The sequence below is a fragment of the Marmota monax genome, unplaced genomic scaffold, assembly GCF_021218885.2.
Source record: "Marmota monax isolate L192 unplaced genomic scaffold, Marmota_monax_Labrador192_F-V1.1 WCK01_AAM20220418_F8-fsc00015, whole genome shotgun sequence".
NCBI classification, from domain to species: Eukaryota; Metazoa; Chordata; class Mammalia; order Rodentia; family Sciuridae; genus Marmota; species Marmota monax.
In genome coordinates, this window is record NW_026692194.1 from 6,835,047 (window position 1) to 6,858,234 (window position 23,188).

At 38.9% G+C, this 23,188-nt stretch overlaps 1 protein-coding gene across 2 annotated transcripts in view; it reads left to right on the forward strand.

Moving 5' to 3' along the window:
• The first annotated feature begins 10,358 nt into the window (after nt 1–10,358).
• The window catches only part of Xpo1 (exportin 1), a 40,926-nt gene continuing 28,096 nt past the window's right edge, over nt 10,359–23,188 (forward strand). The window contains exons 1-4 of one of the 2 annotated variants that reach the window (XM_046423310.2): nt 10,359–10,827; nt 13,718–13,892; nt 14,181–14,312; nt 21,178–21,279. In XM_046423310.2, coding sequence (XP_046279266.1) covers nt 14,187–14,312; nt 21,178–21,279 — 228 coding nt within the window. In that variant the 5' untranslated portion in view covers nt 10,359–10,827; nt 13,718–13,892; nt 14,181–14,186. The remainder of the gene's footprint in view (nt 10,828–13,717; nt 13,893–14,180; nt 14,313–21,177; nt 21,280–23,188) is intronic. The other variant, XM_046423307.2, reaches the window with a different exon arrangement.

Sequence of the window (23,188 nt, forward strand, 5' to 3'; positions counted from 1 at the left end):
CTTCAAGCATTTTATTTCCCAATCTCTGCACTACTGACATTTGGGTTGAATAATTTTTTGTTCTAAGGGTTGTCCTGTGCATTGTAAAATGTTTTGCAGCATCCCTGGTCTCTACCCATTAAATGGCCAGTTGTGACAACCTTAAAGGTCTTGGGCTGGGGATATAACTCAGTTGGTAGAATGTCGGGGGCATATGCACAAGGCCCTGGGTTCAATCCCCAGCACCACACACAAAAACAATAAAAGGTCTCTAAGTTAGCCACTAAGTTTCTTTTTAGTATTGCCTTGACTTTTTACCTACCTGTAATGTGCTCTATTTGTGCTTTATTGATGCTATTTTGTGAGATAATCCTTGATTATTAATGTCTCATATGGGGGCAAAATTACCAACTGTTGAGAACTACTAAAACAGATCACTAACTGTTTTTTTTAGCTAACTTTGTTACATCCTTTATTTCTTCTAGAGTCAGGTTGCCTAATAGAACAGCTTCTATCATTATAATCTATTTTGTTCATTATGAGAATAAGATTTTGAAACATATTGATAAAATTCTACCAAAATTTGAGAATAAATTTCTACTACTCTTTTTTTTTTTTTTTTTTTTTTTTTTGGTACTGAGGATTGAACTCAGGGGCACTTGACCACTGAGTCACATCCTCAGCCCAATTTTTGTATTTTATTTAGAGACAGGGTTTCACTGAGGGTGTCACTGAGTTGCTTAGCGCCTTGCTAAATTGCTGACTCTGGCTATGAAGTCATGGTCCTCTTGCCTGCACCTCCCAAGCCGCTGGGATTACAGGTATGCCCCATGCACCCAGCTACTCTTTTTTCATGGTCCTAGGAATTGAATCCAGGAATGCCCTACCACTGAACTACATTTCCAGTCCTTATTTATTTTTATTTTGAGACGAGTCTCATTAAGGTATCCAGGCTGGTTTTGAATTTGTGATCCTCCTTAGTTTCCCATGCAATATTCTTGTCTGCTTTTTAAGCTTAGTGGTATACCTGAATCTCTTCTCTTAATCAACTAGAGCAGCAGATAGACAGTACAATACAGGGCAGAGTCAGACAGACCTAGTAAGTGGTGAAAATAAAAGAAAGTATAACCAACTTTGTTTAGAGTGGCATCTAGTTGCTTTTCTGCTTTTGTTCAATCATAGTGCCACAGAATTTTATCTAGTAGCATTTCCTCATTAGTATTAATTTCTAGGGGTTCATATGATTAGAAAAGCTAAAAAAAGATCTGGGCTCCATGGCAAATGCCTATAAATCCAGTAACTTGGGAGGCTGAGGAAGGAGGATAACTAGTTTAAGCCAGCCTCAGAAATTTGGAGACATCTGTCTCAAAACAAAAATTAAAAACAACTGGATATGTAGCTCAGTGGCAAAGTGCCCCTGAAAGAAAAAAGGAAAGAGAGGAAGCGGAGCCAGGAGGAAGAACGGAAAGAGGAAAGACAAAGCCTTTACAATGAACTATGGTAAACCCCTACTTTCTCTGCCTCCCACTTGGCCCTCTCACTGTCTGACTTCATCTTCCTCTTCAGTGACTCTGATCACAACTGGCCTACTTGGTGTTCTTAAATACACAGTGGTGTAATGGCAAATGCTTACCAAGAGGTACTCAGGGGAAAATATCCTGACATTTAGTTGACTTCCATGGTATATGTAATCCCACCAAGTGACCAATGTCACAAATTGTGAAATTGTGAAGAGATAAAGAAGTAACATATCATTATATCCTATTTCTTGTGTTTGTGTGTGTGTGTGTGTGGGGGGTATACTGGCATTTAACCACTGAGCCACATTCCCAGCCCTTTTTTATTATTGTTTAAAAATATTTTTAGTTATAAATGAACATAACACCTCTATTTTATTTACTCATCTTCATGTGGTGCTGAAGATTGAACCCAGTGCCCCATTTGTGTGAGGCAAGCACTCCATCACTGAGCCACAACCCCAGCCCTTATTTTTTATTTTGAGACAAGTTCTTACCAAGTTGCTGAGGCTAGCTTTGAACTTGTGATCCTGCCTCAGACTCCTGAGCCGCTGAGATTACAGTGTGTACTTGGCTCATATCCTGTTTCTATCATGCAGATATCATTGATGTAAGTAACCTTAAGAGCACAGATAATAGTAAAGTACAATAATATAATAAGGAAGTCATGAGTTGTGTGTTTTTGTTTTTGTGGGATGGGGATGGAACTCAGTGGTGTTCTACCAGTGAACTACACTCCCAGCCCTTTTTCTTCTTTATTTTGTGATAGGATCTCCCTAAGTTGCTGAGGGTGGCTTGGAACTTGACTTCTTCCTATCTCAGCCTCCCAAGTAACTGGGATTATAGGTGTGAGCCACTGTGCCTAGCTACCTTTGTTTTAAATACAATTTAATAGTACATTTGTGTGTGTTAGGGGGGTGGGGAGAGAGAGAGAGAGAGAGAGAGAGAGAGAGAGAGATGCTAGGGCTTGAACCCAAAGCCTTACATGTATTAGGCAAGTACACTATCACTGAGAAACATCCCCAGTTCCTTATAGTTCTTTGTTACTTTCTACAGTCTTAACTAGAATTGCATCTACCTTTACACTTCCTGTTCCATTACCCTGATCCACTTCTTACCTTAGCACTTATCACCTGCAACATACTATTTCTTATTTATGTTATTTACTTCTGGTGTCCTCCATTTGAGTCAAATTCAATGAAATTTAGAATTTTTTAAAATATGTTTTTTAGTTATAGGTGGACACAATCTCTTTATTTTTTATTTTATGTAGTGCTGAGGATCGAACCCAGTGCCTTATGCATGCTAAGCAAGCACTCTACCTCTGAACCACAACCCCAGTCCAGAAATTTGGAATTTTTGTAGGATTTGTTTCCCCTGGAAACATTAGTACTTAGAAAAGTGACCAGTAAATGGGGGGCTCTCAATATTATTTTGAGTAAATGGATGTGTCACCTCTTGATCTATTTTATTTCCTTTTCTGTTTTCACTGCCTAATATATAATGGAATATTTTTACGTAAGAAGTGGCATTCTTCCAATCTATAGGTACAAACTTCACCTTTCCAACTATAAATCAAAATGGACATGTTGGGCACAGGAGTACATACCTGTAATTCCAGCAATTTGGAGGCTGAGCCTTGGCAATTTAGAGACCCCGTCTGTAATCCCAGTGGCTCAGGTGGCTGAGACAGGAGGATTGTGAGTTAAAACCAGTCTCAGCAAAAGCGAGGCACTAAGCAACTCAGTGAGACCCTGTCTCTAAATAAAATATAAAATAGGGCTGGGGATATGGCTCAGTGATTAAGTGCCCCTGAGTTCAATCCTTGTTTCCAAAAATATATATAAATAAATAAAATAAAATAAATAAAAATAAAAAAGGGTTGGACAAGTAGTTAAGTGGTAAAGTACTCCTGGGTTTGAGCCCCAATACCCCCTGCCAAATTTTAATGAACTGAATGTTTGTGTTCCCTGCTGAATCTATATGTTGAAATCCTACTTCTTTCCCCAATATAACAGTATTAGGAAGTATTAGGAGGTAGGACTTGGGGAGAGTGATTTTGTCTTGAGAATGGGGCCCTCATAATGAGATTAGTATCTTATAGAAGAGGGCCCAGAGAGCTCTAGCCCTTTCATTCTCCCCTGACTTCATGGGGAGAAGTCAGCAGTCTGAAACCCTAAGGAAGACCCCCCATTAGAACCCAACCACACCTGGCACCCTGACTTCCAGGCTCTAGAACTGTGAGGAATTTTTTTTTTTTTTTCTGACTGGGGATTGAACATGAGTACTCATATATGCTATTCAAGTGCTCTACCACTGAACCACTTTCCCAAACCCAGTAAAATGTGTTCTTTAAGACACCCAGAACATGACACTTTGCTATAAGCAATCCAAATAGAGTGAACCTACAATCCCAGCTAGTTATTTTTATTTCTGGCTTAGAAATGCTTCAGCAAAATCAAGTATGGTTTTCCCTATCCTATCTGCAAATGATCCTAGTTAAATAATACTTCATCTTTCATTTCTCCAAGAGTCATATTTTTTGGGATCCCTTGTTGAATGTCATCAAATAGAACTGTATAAATTTCTCAGACTGTCTATCAAGCAATCTTGTTAGATGCTTTTTCCTCTATGTTCTCAAAAAGGCATGGCTGGGGATATAGCTCAATAATTGATTGCTTGTCTAGCAAATGCAAGGCCCTTGGTTAGAACCCAGGTACCACCAAAAATAAACATCAAACAAAAGGCAACAACTGGGTTGGGGTTGTGGCTCAGTGGTAGAGAGCTCGCCTAGCACATGTGAGGCCCTGGGTTCCATCCTTAGCACTGCATAAAAATAAATAAATAAAATAAAGGTATTGTGTCCAACTACAACTAAAAAAAAAAAAAAAAAGGCAACAACTTCCTTTTGGACAATTGCTGTTTCTGCTCCTGATTGAGAGTTCATAGACTCCATGCAGGTTATTCACTGAGGTTCAGGTGATACATGGGCTTATCTCCACAGACAGAATATTCACAATCATTTTCCAAAAAACATTTTCAAAGCTGTAAATTGAGCTTGGTAGGAGTATATTTGCATATATAACTATGCCATTCTAGGTCATTTTTTTGTAGAAAAGAGCAGGTCACCCCTTTCTCTCCTATACTCATGCTTCAGCATTCTACACAATTATACTTTCATCTGAGTTAGATGGGTAATAGTTTTGAAATCTAAAGATATGGTGTTATATACACTTTTTGTTTATTTTATTTACTTATGTATTTATTTTGTAGTACTGGGGATTGAACCCAGAAGCACTTAACCACTTCTCCAGCCCCTTTTCATTTTTTGAGAAAAGGTCTTACTAAGTTGCTGAGACTGGCCTCAGACTTGATATCCTCCTGCCTTATCCTTCCAATTGCAGGGATTACAGATGTTTGCTACCATGCACAGCTCTCATGAAGCATTTCTAAAAATAAAAACAATTTCCTTGTAAGATATTCATGAAGAAATATTTCTCCCAGAGAAATAGTTTTTGTGTCTTCAGAGACTTAAAAAGTCACAAACATGGGCTTGGGCTGAGGCTCAGCGGTAGCACACTTGCCTGGCATGGGTGAAGCACTGGGTTCGATTCTCAGCACCACATTAAAAAAAAAAAAAAAAAAGGTCTATCAACAACTAAAAAAATATTTTTAAAAAAAGTCACAAACATGTCTTATAGATTCATTGGGGGAAATATGCCCATGGAATTGTAAATTTGTGCTCAATATATGTATGTGCACAGTTGCTCAAACTCATAGTTGTGTTCAATCCAACTACCTGTTTTTCATGGATGATGGGAAGAAATGAACATTGCAATATTGCTGTATCCCTGAGAGCAAAGAGTTTTTTTCTCAAAAACAGTGAAATGTTCAATTGTTATTAAAATGGACTCATTACTTTAATTTTTTAAAAAAATACATTATATGGACTTTTAACCTTATGTCTATTCCTTGAGCTCACAGATAGTGGATATCACCTTCAGAGCTCAAGGAATACACAAAAGGACCAATATCCATTAAAGGTCAAATGAAAATGCTATTATTGCTCCTTTGAATTATTAGACTCGAGTGTGAATTTTTTTTTTTTTTTAAACAGGGATTGAACCTAGGATGCTTAACCACTGAACCATGTCCCCAGCCTTTTTATATTTTATTTAGAAACAGGGTTTCACTTAGTGGTTTAGGGCCTTGCCAAGTTGCTGAGGCTGTCTTTGAACTCAAGATCCTCCTTTCTCAGCCTCCCAAGCTGCTGGGATTACAGGCATGCGCCACCATGCTGGGCTAGTGTGAACTTTCTTACAGGTGCATGATATGATTTCATTACCTATAAATGGAAATAGTAAATATCTATAACTTTGATAGACAAGAAACAGGTGTTGTTCATATAGTTTTGATGGTATATAAATTAATAAAATTTTTTAGGGGACACCTTGGCAGTACCTATCAAGACAAAATACACATGAACTTTGACACAGTAATTAGGGCTTTAACCTAGAGATACAGCCACATTTGTGCCCGAAGATAAGTGTATAGAGAGATTCACTGCAGCTTTATGGGTCAGAGGGAGAACAGAAAACAGCCTAATTATCCCTTGTGGGGAAATGGTTGAATCATGTATGGTACTGAGAAGATGGGGAAGATTACAAGACTATTAACAAGGATGAGGTGGATTTACACGTTCTTACCTATTAAGTTATAAGCAAGTTGCTGAAAAATATGTCATATGTCATGCATATTGAATAAAACACAAAGCAAATGGTTATGAACACACAGAAAATTTCTAAGTATACCTAAGACTCCCTGGATGATTGCCTTTGGGCAAGCAAAAGGATTGGGGTACATATGAATGGGATTTTCACTTTTTACTGTAGATACTTGCTTCTCTGTGACTGAATTGTTAACCATGATCACATATTATTTTTAAATTAAAAATAATTTTTAGGGCTGGAGTTGGGGCTCAGTGGCAAAGTGCTCGCCTTGCATATGTGAGGCACTGGGTTTGATCCTCAGCACCACATAAAAACAAATAAACAAAAATAGAGATATTGTGTCCATGTATAACTTAAAAAAATAATAATTTTTAAAAACAAAAAAAGGTGACAAGTGGATAAAAGGAATTTATAGGTTTCTATTTCTTTTATTTTTGATGAGCATTACCATTTTGGAAGATAACACGAACTACCAGCCAGGTACAATGGCAAATGCCTGTAATCCTAGTGAGTCTGGAGACTGAGGCAGGAGGATGGCAAATTTGAGGTCAACGTGGGAAACTTAGTGAGACCCTACCTCAAATTAAAAAAGGGCCTGGGTATGGAGCTCAATGAAAAAGCATCCTTGGGTTCAATTCCCTTTATTCCCTGTCCCCACAAAAAAGAGAAAAAGAAAAAAATAATTGTGGGTAAAGTGGGCTTGCATATACATGTATGAAATGGGGAGAGACACAGAGGGAATGGGGAGAGAGAGAGAGAGAGAGAGAGAGAGAGAGAAGCAAAATAATAACTATCTTTTAGGACTGTGAAGAATTCAATAAGAACATTGTATAAAAGTTCTCCTACTAGATGGTAGGCATGAACTCAATACAATTTGCATACCCATATTCTATCTCAAAGTTTGAAATCTGTTTGCTTTCAAAGAATGAAGGCAATGAAAAAGTATTAAGACACACAGTATGTGAGACTTGTGTTCTAAATTTGATCCTGAAAATACAGTGATCAAATTATCTGCCCAATCACTTTTTTTTTCTTTCTTTTTTTTTTTTTTTTTTTTTTTTGTGGTGTTGAGGATCAAACCCAGGGCGTTGTGCATGGGAGGCAAGCACTCTACCAACTGAGTTATATTCCCAGCTCCTTGTCACTTCTTTTTACAGTTGCTAATAAGTTTATATGCAATAGTTCAATTTAGCTAATTCTAGGCAAAATGGATGGATCAAATATTTGCAACCAATTTACTAAAGTTAGAGAGAGATGTCTGGGGGTGTATGATTTAAAGATGGCCTAAAGAGTCAGAGAGCTGGGGTTGTAGCTCAGTGGTAGAGCACTTGCCTAGCATGTGTGAGGCACTGGGTTCGATTCTCAGCACCACATATAAATAAATAAATAGAATAAAAGTCTATCAACAACCAAAAAATATTAAAAAAAAAAGTCAAAGAAGGGTATTGCAAACTGAGACTATTTGACTTTTATATTGCTTCAATGGGTTATATTGCTCCTTCACATCCATTTGATCTTTAACTCCAACTTGTGAAACAGGAACGAAGGATACCAATCCCATATAAACCATAAGAGGGAACCGACACCCAAAGAGGTAGCAGTGACTTGTCCCACATCACCCTTTGAGGAAAGCCAGGTCTTACTCCCAGTTTTTTTTTTTTTTTTTTTTGAACTGGATATTGAACCCAGGGGTGCTTTAGCACTGAGCTACATCTCAGCCCTTTTTATTTTTCTCTTTAAAGACAGGGTATAAGTTTGCTGAACTGGCCTAAACTTGAGATACTCCTACTTCAGTCTCCTAAGTCACTGGAATTACAGGTGTGTACCACTTTGGGTATGGGGGATTGAATCAGGGTACTTAACCATTTAACCACATTCCTAGTCCTTTTTTTTCATTTTGAGAATGAGGTCTTGCTGAGTTGCTTACAGCCTTGCTAAAAGGCTGAGGCTGGCCTCAACTTGAAATCTTCCTGGTTAGCTTCCCAAATTGCTGGGGTTACAGAAGTGGGTCACCCCTGGCCCAGTTGGTTTTCAGTCCCATTGTTCTGCCATCCAAAAACCCGGTGTGGCTTGGTCCAAGGACTAAAAATGTGGGGGACTTGTGTCCTATTTTTTTAAAAATCTTGGATTTTCTGGTTAAAAGAATACAAGTATTTCAAATGATCAGTGTATATCATATATATTATATATGATAGTTTGATATTACTCAGTCAATAAATAAAAATCTTAGATCTGAAAGCCAATCACTATCTTTTAAATACATCTAAGCATTGAGTTGTCACTAGGTTTTTCTTTATTGGAGGGAGAGGGAGTTATCCTTAAGTGGCATTTCCATATTAATTGTACACTGAGTGAGGATTTGCTGAAGAAAATTGTGTTGCTTTTATAAGCCATTTGTCTGCTTCTTGGTGGCACAATGGGCCTAGTAAATTTTGGTGGGAAGCTTGCTCTGTCTTTTCTTTCAATATTTATTTTTTAGTTGTAGTTGTATACAATACCTTAACTTTACTTATTTTTACATGGTTCTGAGGATCGAACTCAGGGCCTCACATGTGCTAGGCATAAGCAAATGCTCTACTGCTGAGCCAACCCCAGCCCAGCCCCCCAGCACAGCTGCTTGCTCTTTCTTCTCTTTTTTAGTTTAAGGACCTTTATTTTATTCATTTACTTATATGAGGTACTGAGAATCGAACACATACTAGGCAAGAGCTCTGCCACTGAGCCACAACCCCAGCGCAGCTTGCTGTTTCTTAAGAACAATCTGTAAAGCTGATTTGGAGGACACTTGGGGACAAACAAGAGGCAACCATGTGAAAGCGTGACTTTCAGAGAAAATACTATTTGGTAAGATCAAGTATGTGAAGGGCAGCTAGACTTTAAAGAAAAAAGTGTGGCAGATCAAGGGCACCAAGTGGGACTTATTTAGAACACAAGCTCAACCAGAGAAAATTCGCATTACAGTATTTCGGTTTTTAGGAATAGTTAAGTGTCTAAACTACCGAATCTTTCCCAGGACTCTTGAGATCTCGAGTCGCTAAGATTGCATATCCCGCAGCACACCGCCAACCTTATTCCTGGGAATTCTCATCTTAAATTCCTGGGCCCCAAACCCTGGCTTCGGAAATTGATTAGAGTTCCGGGGCCTACAATCAGCCTCGGAAATATCCTTTTCACACTTTTCTCCCCCTCTATCCTTTCCCCGCATTTACAAGCAACTGGGTGTGCCCTCCCTTTTCCGAGCGCAGCCCCCATCCCAGGGGCGGGTCCTGATCCTGGCGGGCTCAGGTCTCTGCAGGTTGGCGGGAGCCGACGGGGGCGGGCCGGCGCGGGTCCGGGTAAAAGCCCCGCGAACGCCGCCGCGCGCTGCGCTCCGCGCTCAAACTCGCGCCGCCACCAGTTCACTAGCGGCGCCCCACCCTCCTCGTCACCAAAGGCGTCCAACCAATGAGCGGGCGGGAAAGGCCTGGCCAGCGAGCCAAGCACCGGGAGGGGGTAAGGCGGCAGGGGGAAGGGAAGTCTAGGGCGGGCCGCATTTGATTGACAGCGCGCTCGAGCCAATCCTCCAGGAGGCTTCTCTTCGCTCCCTTCTCTGCTCGGCTCAGTTCTTGGTCCCACCTCCTCCTCCACCCCGCTCCTCACTCCTTTTTGACCCACCCCTCTTCCCCTCCCCCACTCTGCGGGCAAATCGCTGCTGAAAAGAGGCGGGGGCCGAAGCAGCAGGCTCGTGTGGAGCTTTGAGGACGGACTGACAGTCATTGCAACCAATAAGATATAGGCTGATGGCGCGGCTGTGGCTGGAGTTGGCCAATGGGCAGGCAGGCTGGGGGCGGAGGCCCAGGTTCCAAACGCTCCGCGGCGCCATGGGCTGAAAACTCAACCGAGATGGAATCTCCCAGTCTGAACCGGTTTCAACCGGTTCCGAGTTTGAGGCACTAGGAGGAGGGGGAGAAGCGGCTGCAGCGGCCGCGGCAGGAGCAGCGGGAGCTACAGCATCAGCAAGAGCAACAGTAGCTACAGCCCCGGCGGCGGTGCTTGTTCCAGTCTTTGCTGCTGCAGTCCGTGCAACCACCCAGAGGGGGAGGGGGGAACCACCAGTCGCTGAGGAGCAAGAGAAGGGGGGAAAGTTTAGGCGAGCCGGGGTGGGGGGGCCCAGCGCCGGAGCCGCGTGAGAGTAGGAGCCGTGTTTTGGTAGGGGGGAGTCGGACTGCAACTGGCAGCAGAGCGTTTCCCCCGACCGTGTGGACTCTACACCCCCTACTGCTGCTCCTGCTGCCGCCTGTGGCTGGAGGGTCCCCCTGGGGCTGAATCTTTGGGACTTGACCCCGTTCCCCTCCCCCTTTGCTCACTCCCCAGCCGGGCGGGAGCATTTATCCCTCAGATTAATTCCCCTTTTTTTGGGGGGGCGGGTGGGTGTGTTGGGGGGAGGTGTCCCTGGAATAGTAAATATTGAGCTTTTTTGCCCTTCTCTCCGTTTTTTAATTTCCTTTTTTTAAGGTGGGAAAACTGAAACCCACCTTGATTTCCTCCCCTTTTCCCCTTCCCCACCTTCCCTCGCCCTAAACCCCGACAAGGAAGGAAGAAGCAGTTGGTTCAATTTCTGGGTAAGTCGACTGTGTCTTCAGGGCCGAGGGTCGGGCGGCGGCGCGGCCGGGCGGGAGGAGGCCGGCGTGGGGCGCGGTGGCGGCCGCGAGAGGCAAGCCCGGGAGGCGGCGGCGGGCGCGACGGGCCCACGGCGGAGCCTGCGATTGAATGGAGACGCTTCTGCCGCTGGGGGATGGAGGCGGGGAGGCGGCCGCGGGAGGGGAGCGCTTGCTGGGTCATTCGAGTGTGAGGGTGGCGGTGGAGGAAAGCAAGAAGCGTGGTAGTGAAGCGAGGCCCCGCGAGGGGGTGGAAGGGCTTCCCCGACCCATTGGGCTAGGCAGAAGTTGGGGTGATTTGGAAACATCTCAGTAAATTATGAGGAGTGGAAGTTTCCAGAAATATTTAGTGCAGCAGCATTGAAACGTCCGCCTGCATCACGTGGCCCCCTCGGTGGAGAGCTTGGGATGGGGGAGGGAGGGGCTGCCTAGTCCGTGCTCCTTCTGCAAGAAAACTCTTATAAAGATTTCTTTCTTTCTTTTTTTTTTTTTTTGCAAAGTAGGATGAGAACTAGGAAAGATTAGTTAATTTCTCAGGGATCTGCAAATGGGGTTCCGAGTTGTGTAGTTCTTTTCTGGGATTTGAATGTTTTAAGTTGGTCGAATCACTGAGACTGCTAGCAGTGTACGGTAGATGATGCCCTGATTCTCCTTCATTCGGATGTCTCTTGAGTTTGGGGTGGAGGGGTGGAAATGGTGTAGTAGAGGAAGCATTAATTACATGCCCAGCCCGGCCGCCTGTGATCACGCAGAGGCCGTGCTACAGAGAGAATGGGGCAGTGAACTTAAGGCGACTGGTCTAAATGCCTCCTCCGAGTCTGGGCGGGGTGAGTGCGTGCTCCTGTGTGCTATAGTTAGAAGTGCTGCAAATCGTTCCAGTGGGAAGCGAGGGGAGGGCGGGCCCTAGTGAGGTGTGTTTCTCTTGAATGAAGCAGGCGATTGCCCACACACCTAAGTAGCAGTCTTTTGCCTTGTAGCGACTTGTTTTTTCACATACTGTGAAGTTACCATTAAGCAACGGTTGTGATATTTTTCTGGTTTGGGGGTGGGAACTGGTACTGTGTAGTTGTTGCCTGTTTAGATAGAAGTGGCAGTGAAGGTATTTTGGTAATTGCTTCTAGCTAGAGTCACCGCATTGCTGGATAATCCTTTAGAATATGCAGTCCGGTGAGTGGATTTTAGGTTGAAAGGATCCAACGAAAAAGCGAGTGTGCTTACACCTCTCCCGCTTTTGCTGTCTGCCTGATTGTATATCTTAAGCATGTGGACACTGATGGTAGTGGAAAGAATGTTTTGGAAAAGGTTTGATTTGGGGATACTAAATGCTTGGCATTGACCACAAAGCCGCCATTTCTGTACTACATACAGTTCAAGAATAGGTAGGTCATTCTGAAGATAACCACTAGTTCTGAGGATTGCAAACTGCTACTGTATTTAAACGCTTCTATTCTAAACCTGATTTTTCATTTGAAAACTCTAGCAAGAAAAACTCTAAGAACAATGTACTTGAAAGTAACTTTTATGCAGTCTATTAATCTTTTTTTGTTTGGAATATAAATTATGACAAGTAGGTGAAAAGTTTAATTTTTAACCAAAAAATCGAAACTTGATGTGTAGGTAGATCTTGGTGCTTATTGGACGTTCGTTTTAAGCTTTTAATTTTTGAGGTTTTATTCTTAAAATTAAGGCACTTGATAGTAGAGGTAAATTATATGTTTTTTTGTGTGTGTGTGTAATATACATTTTGTTAGTACTAAGATCTAAAATGTTTTGTTTGACAGGTATTTTGCTGCTTAAAAACTCTAAACATTATAGAAAATTTTGAAGTTTTATCATTTACACATTGTCAATAATGGACTAAAATACATTGAAGGATTGGAAAAAACCCATGTACTCAATTTCTTGTCTTTTACATTACATTATGTAATGTAGGTACATTTCACAATATCTAACCTAGGTGACTCATCTTTTGGACTTCTAATTTATTGTAATTGACATTTTTAAGATGTTTATGCTAAAATTGAAATCGCTGCTTTTGTTAAGGACAGTTATCAACTATTGTAAATAGCCAATAAATTTTTCCTTTCAAACTAATTTGCCCAGACACAATGTAATCAAATTAACCACTCATTCCCTGATCCTAGAAGGGGAGAAGTGAAGGTGACTATCTGACTTTGTTCTAAACATTTAAGGGTTTTATAGATGGGTTTCGAGGTGTTTTGTATCCTCTTTAATTGTATTCAAAATTGTGGCTTTATAAAATTTGGACTAGAACTATCATGTTTATGGTATCTTAATACCCTTCCCCCCAAAGGTTAAGGAACTATTGCCTCAACCAGTCTGATTTAAATGGCATCTGTTAACTTTTTTTTTTTTTTGGTACCGTGGAACTCAGGACTTCCCACGTGCTAGGCAAGCTGTCTACCATGAAGCTATATCCCCAGCCTTGAGTGGCATTGATTTTTGAAGGAAAAACAGGAAAGAATTTTGTAATTTTGGGCAACTAAAAATGTGAATATGTGCCAGTATCTTAGAGTAGAATCCTCTTAGAAGGATAACATTGCATATAAACCCCAGTAGGTTTTAGCCAATACATTCGAGTTAATTTACCACTTTGTCCTGTTAGTGACTACATACCTGAAAATTTTTTTTAAAAATCTAATTTTGGCCTATTGCATAGGACTTATTACATAGGAGTGCATATGTTCATAAGTGTAATTTTAATCCCCAAATTCATTGAAACATAAACTAATTCTTGAGGTTAAAAAGATTTGTTGACACTTGTTACTGGTGATTTACAATAGGAAATCTTGTATGTTCATATTTAATGTTTATCATCGTCCTGTCTTTTCAGCATATCTTAAGAATTAAGATATTTGAAGGGAGCTTATACTGAGCTATCCTGAAGATCCTACTTAGAAGAAAAAAGCCATGTCTGCTAATCCATGCTTAAAAATTTGCCATCAAGACTTAACTGTTTCAATTTTTAGGGCTATAAAAGCCTAATAATGGATTCTCTTAAAAAATAGGTTAGCATACTTTATAAATGTTAGTAGTTTAGTAAAATTTTTCTGGGGTCTAAAACCACTAGGAAATTAATGGACCCTAATGACTAATGTAGTTGTGCATTAGCTAAGTTCAGCTTTTGTTACTTGGCTGTCATTAAAGGTTGTTTTGTGATAATAAGGTAGCTTCTGAAGTTTGCTATTTAAAATATTTGTAAGAATATGACTGAAGTAAACTTACTTTAGAAAGTTTTTTTTTTAACTGATAATATTAATTTCATGGCCAGCTTAAATTTTTTTCTTTCCTTTCAGTAATCTATGCCAGCAATTATGACAATGTTAGCAGACCATGCAGCTCGTCAGCTGCTCGATTTCAGCCAAAAACTGGATATCAACCTTTTAGACAATGTGGTGAATTGCTTATACCATGGAGAAGGAGCCCAGGTAAAGTACCTGACCAAAACTTAATTATTAAAATGTAACAAAGTTGATAGATAAATTGTCAGTTTTTAAAAAGATACTCTACTTTTAATATGAATTTGGAATTGTATATTAACTGTAATAAGAATTTGGACTGGAGAAAGAGATTTCATATGTTTGATGGTTATGAGTAGGATATTATAGAATATTATACTTACTATGTTGGTAACTTCAGAAATATTCACTATTAGATATTAAAAGTTAGTTGGGCATGGTGGCACAGGCTGGTAGTGCCAACAACTTGGAGGCTGAGGCAGGAGGATGGAAAGTTCCAGACCAGCCTCATCAACTTATATGCTGTCAGTAAAGTAAAAAAAAAAAAGTATGTCATGTGTATCTTTTGTGTGTATTAAGTTTGGAGTGGGTGTGGTTATTCTGTTTTATTTTTTGTGGTCCTGGGGGTTGGACCCAGGCCCAGAGGCATGCTAGGCAAGTGTGCCACCACTGAGCTGCATCCCCAGCCCTCTTGATTCTTCTATTTTTAAATATGAAATTGCAGAACTATTTCACAGGTGTTTTAAAAAGTCCAATAATGACCAAACATTTTCATATTAGTTGAATTTTGTGGAATGTAGTAATGTGGAAAATTATCTTTTTATAAGCCGTGTTTTCATTAGTTCGAGTTTTTTTTTTTTAACATCCAATTAAAAAAAATAGGTGAACTGGATATGCTGGGGCCTGTAATCCTAGCAACTCCAAAGGCTGAGGCAGGAGGGCACATTTAGGGCAATCCTGGGCAATTTAGTGAGACTCTGTCTCTGAATAAAAAAATATAAAGGGCTGGGAATGTAGTTCAGTGATAGAATGCCTTGGATTCAAATTCCAGTACCAAAAATAGACATAAGTGAAACAGGCATAAGTTTTTAAGTTGTATGATACAAACTAGTCAGTCAGTCATGAATTTTATGGGATGAACTATTTTTGAGTAAAATTTCTGCAGTTGTATCAAAAATCTTTAATGTGATATGACATAATATCTAACATTACAAGTTATGTTGCCAAAACATTCCTGGTTGAACAGTGTTTTGTTAGTAGATAGGAAGTTATTTATATTGTCACGATATTTGTATAATTAAAAGACCCTGGGTGCTATCTTATTTTTTGAAAAACTTGAAAAGTGGCTAAGTCGTTTCTTATAGGTAGCCCGAAAAGAGTGATATGTAAACATTAAGCAATCATAATTATTTTGATTACCTTGTGAAATCCACAGTGCTGATATCACTATAATAAACAGAAACTTCAAAAAGGAAAAAGGTTGACAAATGTTCTAAAACTAGAAAAATGTATCCTGGGGTAATTTTGTGTTAGTCCAGGTTAATACTCCCAGGGACTTTTTGATATTTCTTTTTCTTATGCTATACATTCAACATGAGCTTAAAGCTTCATTTCTGCTAACATGGATGCATGTAAAGCAGCAGCTTTTGAAAGAGTATTAAAGTAAGTTTGAAAAGCATGAAGTAAAGTTAGGTTCAACATCAAAGTCACTAATGGAAGCACTAGTCTATAGCAATTAAGAGGAAGAAAACCATTTACTTTCACATTGATTCAGTTGCTGATATCACTTAACCTTTGCTCTTCTTTTGTGGGGGGATCAGGAATTGAACCCAGGGTACTAAACCACTGAGCCACATGCCTAGCTTTTTCTTTTTTACTTGTTTATTTAATCTAATTAATTATTATTATTATTTTAATCTTATTTATTTTTGTCTTTTTTGGAACTGGGGGGCGAACCCAGGGCTTTGCGAATGCAAGGCAGACTCTTTGCCACTGAGCTACATCCCAGCCCTAATTATTTATTTATTTATTTTGGGTGCCAGGGATTGAAATTGTACTCGTGAGCACTTGACCACTGAGTCACATCCCCAGCTCTATTTTGTATTTTATTTAAAGCTAGGGTCTCACTGAGTTAAGCCTCTTCCCTTTGCTGGGGCTAGCTTTGAACTCATAATCCTCCTGCTTCAGCCTTGGGAACTGCTGGGATTACAAGTATGCACCACCATGCCTGGCTATTTTTTATTGAGACAGGCTCTCCCTATGTTGCTGCGGCCTTGATAAATTGCTGAGGCTAGCTTTGAATTTTCAGTCCTCCTGCCTCAGCCTCCTGAGCTGCTGGGATTACAGGTTTGTGCCACCAAGCCAAACACATCTTAGCTCTTTTTAACATCTAAAAGTGTGATGAATAAGCCAAAATAGAAGAACTAATGGTAGTAGTGAGTTGTTGGGGTTTTTTTTTGTTTGTTTGTTTTGTTTTTTTTCCCTTCTTTGTTTTAGGTATCCAGGATTGAACCCAGGGGCACCTAGCCACATCCCCAGCACTTTTTCCTATTTTATTTAGGGACAGGGTCTCACTAAGTTGCTGAGGTTGGCTTTGAATTTGTGATCCTCTTGCCTCAGCCTCCCAAGCAGCAGGGATTATACGAACTGCCATTATGCCTGGCATATTACTTTTTTAATATATTTAGTTGTTCATGAACTTTTATTTATTTATTTATATGTGGTGCTGGGAAACAAACTCAGTGCCTCACACATGCCAGGCAAGTGTTCTACCACTGAGCCACAGTCCCATCCCTGATAGTACTTTTTTTAAAAAAAATATCTTTAGTTTATTTGTTTTTACTTTTCTTTAATGTGGTGCCTATGGTCTAACCCAGTACCTTATGCTCGCTGGGCAAGCACTTTACCATTGAGCCACCACCCCAGGCCCCCCATACTATTTTTTAATGTTTCATAATATTAAGAGATTTATGTTTTATTGTATACGTATTTTAAATTTTTTTAAATTGTAGATGGACAGAATGCCTTTATTTTATTTTTTTTTTGTGTGGTGCTAAGGATCAAACCCAGTGCCTCAGGCATGCTGTTACTGAGCTACAGTTCCAGCCCCATTGTTTGTAAATTTTTTTATAAGGGCAGCAGCTTTCCATGAAGTATTTTGCCTATGTTATACATAAGCAAGTGCCAAGTCAGTAGCATAAATAATCTGCAAGCTATTGTATAATAAATGAGGAAGCTGAGATTTAGAGCTTAATGCCATTTAAAAATTTCTTTTAGCCACTAATTGTCAAGTCTTTAAACTTCCAGGTCAGTTTAGTTTTCATATAACACCTCCTTGGGGATCTTACTCAAAAGCAAAAAGAGTTAGAGACCTTTAGTGGAAAATGTTTTATTTGACATCCAAGAAGTTCTCTAGTCACTACTATAGAGTCTCATTTGTATAAGGGTAACCTATCTTCCAAGAGATTGAAAAGTTAGTCATGATATGTAAAGCATAATACATAGAAGTAAGTTCTTAGTACATAGAAGACACTGTAAAGGGTACATTTAGAAATAAGTGTAAAATATTTAGCATGTTTTCGTTTCTCCAGTTTATTTGCTAATGTCAAAATAAGTGCTAATAATACGGCAACAAATTTATTGTGCTCAACTGTAGAATCCTAGTATTTTTTTCAAGGATGAAATGGCATGTGTGGGTGGGTGGAGTACTAGGAATGAACCTGGGGTTTCACACATTGCTAGGCAAGTGCTCTGCCAGCAGAAGAGCTGTGTCACCAGCCCTGAAGGATGAAATAACTTTTAAGGGCTGGGGATGTGGCTCAAGCGGTAGCGCGCTCGCCTGGCATGCGTGCGGCCCGGGTTCGATCCTCAGCACCACGTACAAATAAAGATGTTGTGTCCGCCGAAAACTAAAAAAATAAATATTAAAATTCTCTCTCTCTAAAAAAAAAGAAAGAAAGAAATAACTTTTAAAAATATCTTCCCTTTTAGCCAGGTGCATTGGTGCTTTCCTGTAACTTAGTAAGACCTCAGCAACTTAGTGAGACCCCATCTCAAAAAGGACTGGGGATGTAGCTCAATAGTCAAGTGCCTCTGGGTTAATCCCCAGAACCACCCCCCCCCAAAAAAAAAAAAAGATATTCCCTTTTAATCTATAGACAGAATTTTTGCCTAGATAGGTAATTTAGTAAGATATTTAGCATTGTAACATTAGGATTGCCTTATTAGAAAGCATTTTTCTATTTTTAGTCAAGAAGATAATTAAGAAAAAGATGGAAGTGATAGATGTTTTCTGCAATATTGTGTTCTTTTAAGTATCTTGAACTCATTTAACCTATTAGCAACTAAAATGCTTTCACCCATTCAGTTAGTAGCACAGGAGATATTTGATTTTCCTCCCTCTTCAGTACAGTATACTTTTGTATTTTTGTTGTTTAAACCCCTACTGGCATTTTAACATAATAAAAATATGTGAGGATGCTGGAATTAGGATAAAATAAAAATATTAGGGTGGAAGTACCTTTAGAGAGTAAAATTACAACTAATAGGAAAGAACATGGTGTATGGTAACATTGAAGTGAATGATGGTAGTATAGGAAGTATTTGATTTGCTCAAGTGTAGAAAACTCATCACTGTCAGAATATTGTTTTGACCAAGTAAGTTTAATTTGGCATGGATCTTTGGCAAATCCTATCCTCTCAGTATTTTCTGTGTGTTAGTGCATATCTATAGTTAGATATGAATAACTAGTTATTCTCAGGTAGAGGGTGAAAACACAACTGAAGTCTGTTTTGACCCTAGGTAAGTTTATATCATTACTCTATCTGTGCGTGCTGGGGATTGAACCTAGGGTCTGTTCTAGCTTAGGCAAGCACTGTATCACTAAACTACATTCCCAGTCCTGTGTCCTTATTCTTTCTGCCCTTTATGATTTCTTATATGACACAACACTTTATTGGATTCTATTAGTCCCTTATTAAAATCAAATATTAAATTGTGTATAATAGGCCAATTGTGGTGGTGTACACCCTGACCCAGGAGGCTGAAGCAGGAGGCTCTCAAGTCAGCCTGTGCAAATTAGTGAGACCCTTTCTTTAAAAAAAAAAAAAAAAATATATATATATATATATATATATATATATATATACACACACACACACACACACACACATACACATACATACCAGGGTTGGAACCCAGGGGTGCTTAAGCACTGAGCCACATTCCCAGCCCCTTTATATTTTTTTATTTGGGGCCTCAATAAAATACCGAGGCTAGCTTTGAACTTGGGAGTCCTGCTTCCTTGGCCACTGGGATTACACCCTTGGGCCACTGTTCCTGGCATTATGGTCTCACTAAGTTGCTGAGGATCCTGCTAAATTGCTGAGGCTGGCTTTAAACTTGAAATCCTTCTGCCTCAGCCTCCTGAGCTGCTAGGACATTATAGGTGTGTGTCAAAGTTTACACTTTAATGACTAACTTCTAACCCCATGTCCTCACAGTGGAATGCAGGCAACTGTGATTTTAATCTTTTAAATTCTGGTGGGATTTAGGGTAGAAAACCACTGTAAGTTCTTGCTTATGTTCTAAATAACAAGCAGTGGGTATTGCTAATTAAATAATATGATAATCATGAATGGGTCATGATTGCTATTTAATCATGAATGGGTCATGATTGCTATTTGAGGAAAAGATTATTGTTAACATCAAAGCAAAAAAGCATATGATTTTTTTGAAGTTCGAATCATAAAGCCAAGCTATTGATTTTCAGGAATCTCTGTCCATTGAAGAAAGAATATTTCCTGTACCCTTTTTATTTTATTTTATTTTATTTACTTATTTATTTATTTTTGGTCACCAGGGGTTGAGCCTAGGGGTACTTTACCACTGAACTGAGCCACATCCCCAGCCCTTTTTCCTTTTTTTTGTATTTTATTAAGAGATAGGGTTGCTATGTTGCTGAGGCTTGCTTTGAACTCATGATCCTCCTGAGCCTTCCCAGACACTGGGATTATAGGCATGCCCTACCTGGTTCCTGAATTCTTTTTAATATTTTGTTTATAATCCATAGGATTGAACCATTAATATAGAAAACGGTAATTGACAATTGGGGAATGGGCTGGGGATCGAACCTAGGGCCTATTATGTGCTCATTGACAAATTTTAAAATTGTCAAACTTTAGTATTTTTCCTGTTGTAAGTTTTGTTAGAAATAAGAAACATCCAGTTGAACCATGTGTTCTTTCTGTCTGAGCCCCTCTAGTTGCTGGGATTGCAGCCATGTGCCATTGCACCTATAGTAGATGTGAATTTTTATGTTACTTTTGGTTGATTGTAAGTGCTAAGAACTGGTTTAATAGTTCTAACAGGGTAGGTCTTTGTTAGCATTTACCAGGGTTTATTTTATGGAGTATGGGACTAAACCTACTGAGCTACATCTCCAGCTCCACATTGGTTGGACTTATATTTAGTTTTGAGAATACCAAATAAAAATTTGCCCCAAAAGGCTGTTGTTTTTCAAAGAAACAAAAGTATTCCTTTTTATTTTTTTCTGTCTGGGATTGAACCCAGGGATGCTTAACCATTGAGCCAACATCCCCAGTTCTTTTATTTTTTATTTTGAGACAAGGCCTCCCTAAATTGCTGAGGATGGCCTCAGTCTTTAATACTTCTTCCTCAGTCTCCTGAGTCCCTGGGATTACAGATTATTCCGCCATGCCTGTCTAAAATATTCCCATTTTTTTAATATTTATTTTTTAGTTGCAGTTGGACACAACACCTTCATTTTATTTATTTTTATATGGTACTGATGATCGAACCCAGTGCCTCTCACATGCTAGGCGAGTGCTCTACCACTGAGCCACAACCCCAGCCCCTAAAATATTCCCATTTTTAATTAAGCCTTATTTAGAACATTTTTATTACTTTCTCAAATGTTTCCAAAATTAATAGAATTACCATCCTATTAGAATTTGACTCCCTTATTACTTAACATTTAAGTGAATGATTCAAAAGAACAAGTTAGCTTCAAATTCTTTTTGTTTGATATTTTAGCAAAGAATGGCTCAAGAAGTATTGACACATTTAAAGGAGCATCCTGATGCGTGGACAAGAGTCGACACAATTTTGGAATTTTCACAGAATATGAACACGAAAGTAAGCAAGTGGTGGTTTTAAAATGCATTTCTTTTCTTTCAGTCGTAAACTTTGAGGAAGGTATCTCATTTTTAGTATTAGCATTTGTTATCTCAAATCATTTTATATTGTAAACTTATTTCAAAATTTAGTCTTAAACATAGAATTAATTCTTGCACATAGTCCTAAGAATTATGAATGGAGTTTTGTAATTGGGACTAGTATGCAAGGTGGCTTTTTTTTTCTTTTCTTTTCTTTTTTTTTTTTCCTTTTCTTTTTAGAACATGCATACAGGTCTAAGTAGCATAAATTCTGAATGTTATTCAGAGATGAAACAACATCTGAGGAATTATTTTGGGCAAGTAATCAATATAATACAGGCTAGGCATGTCCACTCAAGTTGTGTGGACAGCTTAAAACCCTACTCTATGGTACCAATGCTTTTAATGGGACAGCACTCAGTTTTCATTTGCAATTGAAAATGTTATGATTCTGGTCCTTTTTTTCTTAAGTTTGAACAGAAGGGTTGATCAAAATGTGTTTTGACTGTTTTAGGCTTGATGATTCACGCTTCTCTTTAAACTGCCTTAAAGTAATAAAATACCGTGGTGTTCTGTTTAATACACAAAAGGTTCCAATTTGATAAACCTTGTGTTAAAACAGAAAATAGCCATGTTCACATCTGTTTCTGAAATCAGACTGTGTTAATTAACAGTTTTAAAATATTAATTAATTTTGACATCTTGTAAATTTTAGGGAAAAATACAGTCCAGAACTTCCTCAAAGTGCTAACCTTAAGTAACATAACAGTGTTTGCCTGTTTGCTTGCCTGGTAAATTTTGCTTTTTATACTGACAGACATTACTAATGTTTAAGTTGATTTATCAACAGTATTTTTAAAAACTCAAATTTGTCTTGTGAAAAATGAGATGATTAGAGGAACAGAAAGAAAGCAACAGGTAAAGAATTCTTCAATTTACATAAATTACAAATGATTTGGTGCTAAATTTATGCACTATGACATTTGGCTTTTATGCAATCATTTTTTTTTCTTTAAAGATGTTAACACTACCTGATATTAATCATAATGTTCCATTATGTTGATTGCTTGTAATAGGAAGAAAAGGGGTGTCTTCCTGTGCAACTGACACAGCTAGGCTTTGACGGCAGGCCTCCACAAGGTCTACCCTTTTGATTCCCTTTAACTGAATTCTGTTCATCAATTGTTTTTGTTTCATGGGTGGTGGGAGGGGAAAGGGGAATTCAATGCATAAAATAAGTATTTCTAAGGGCTCAGTAGAAATTTCTACCATAGGGATCATTTCATGCATTTATTTTTTCATGCAGTCTTTGCTGTTATCTGTCCCTCATCTTCATAAATCAGCAGTGGATTTCTCAAGTTCTGAGATGTAAAACAGAAGTGAGTTTTAGAATGTATGGGTTATTTATGGACATTTCTATAAAGTAGTCATTTATCATTGGCTTTCAGATTTGACTGCTAGTTCAGATTTTTGAACCGAAATACATTTTTCCCATCTAAGGGAATGTGAATTGTTTTCCATGTGAAGTCTTTTATGTGTAAGAGGACTTTGGTGTTAGGAAATTATGGTGGAGGGTGGATAAAATAGAGATTGATTGATTTCCTTTGACCTAAGCTGTGCCAAGCTTTTGTTAGGGTCCCTGCCTCAACCCATTTGGCAGAACGATGAGATATGCATTCTGTGTTCAGTAAGCTGATACCTGAGAAAGGATTAGAGGTTAGTAAATAGGTATTTAAATTAATAATGTGTTGACAATAAAAAATAAGTAAATGACTGTAATAAAAGTTTTGGTCAAAGTAAGATGAAATTTTAAAGATTTTGATTCTGATAGACTTGTGGTGGATTTTGTTAGTATTTTAAAGGTCTTTTGCTTATTAGCAAGAAGCATT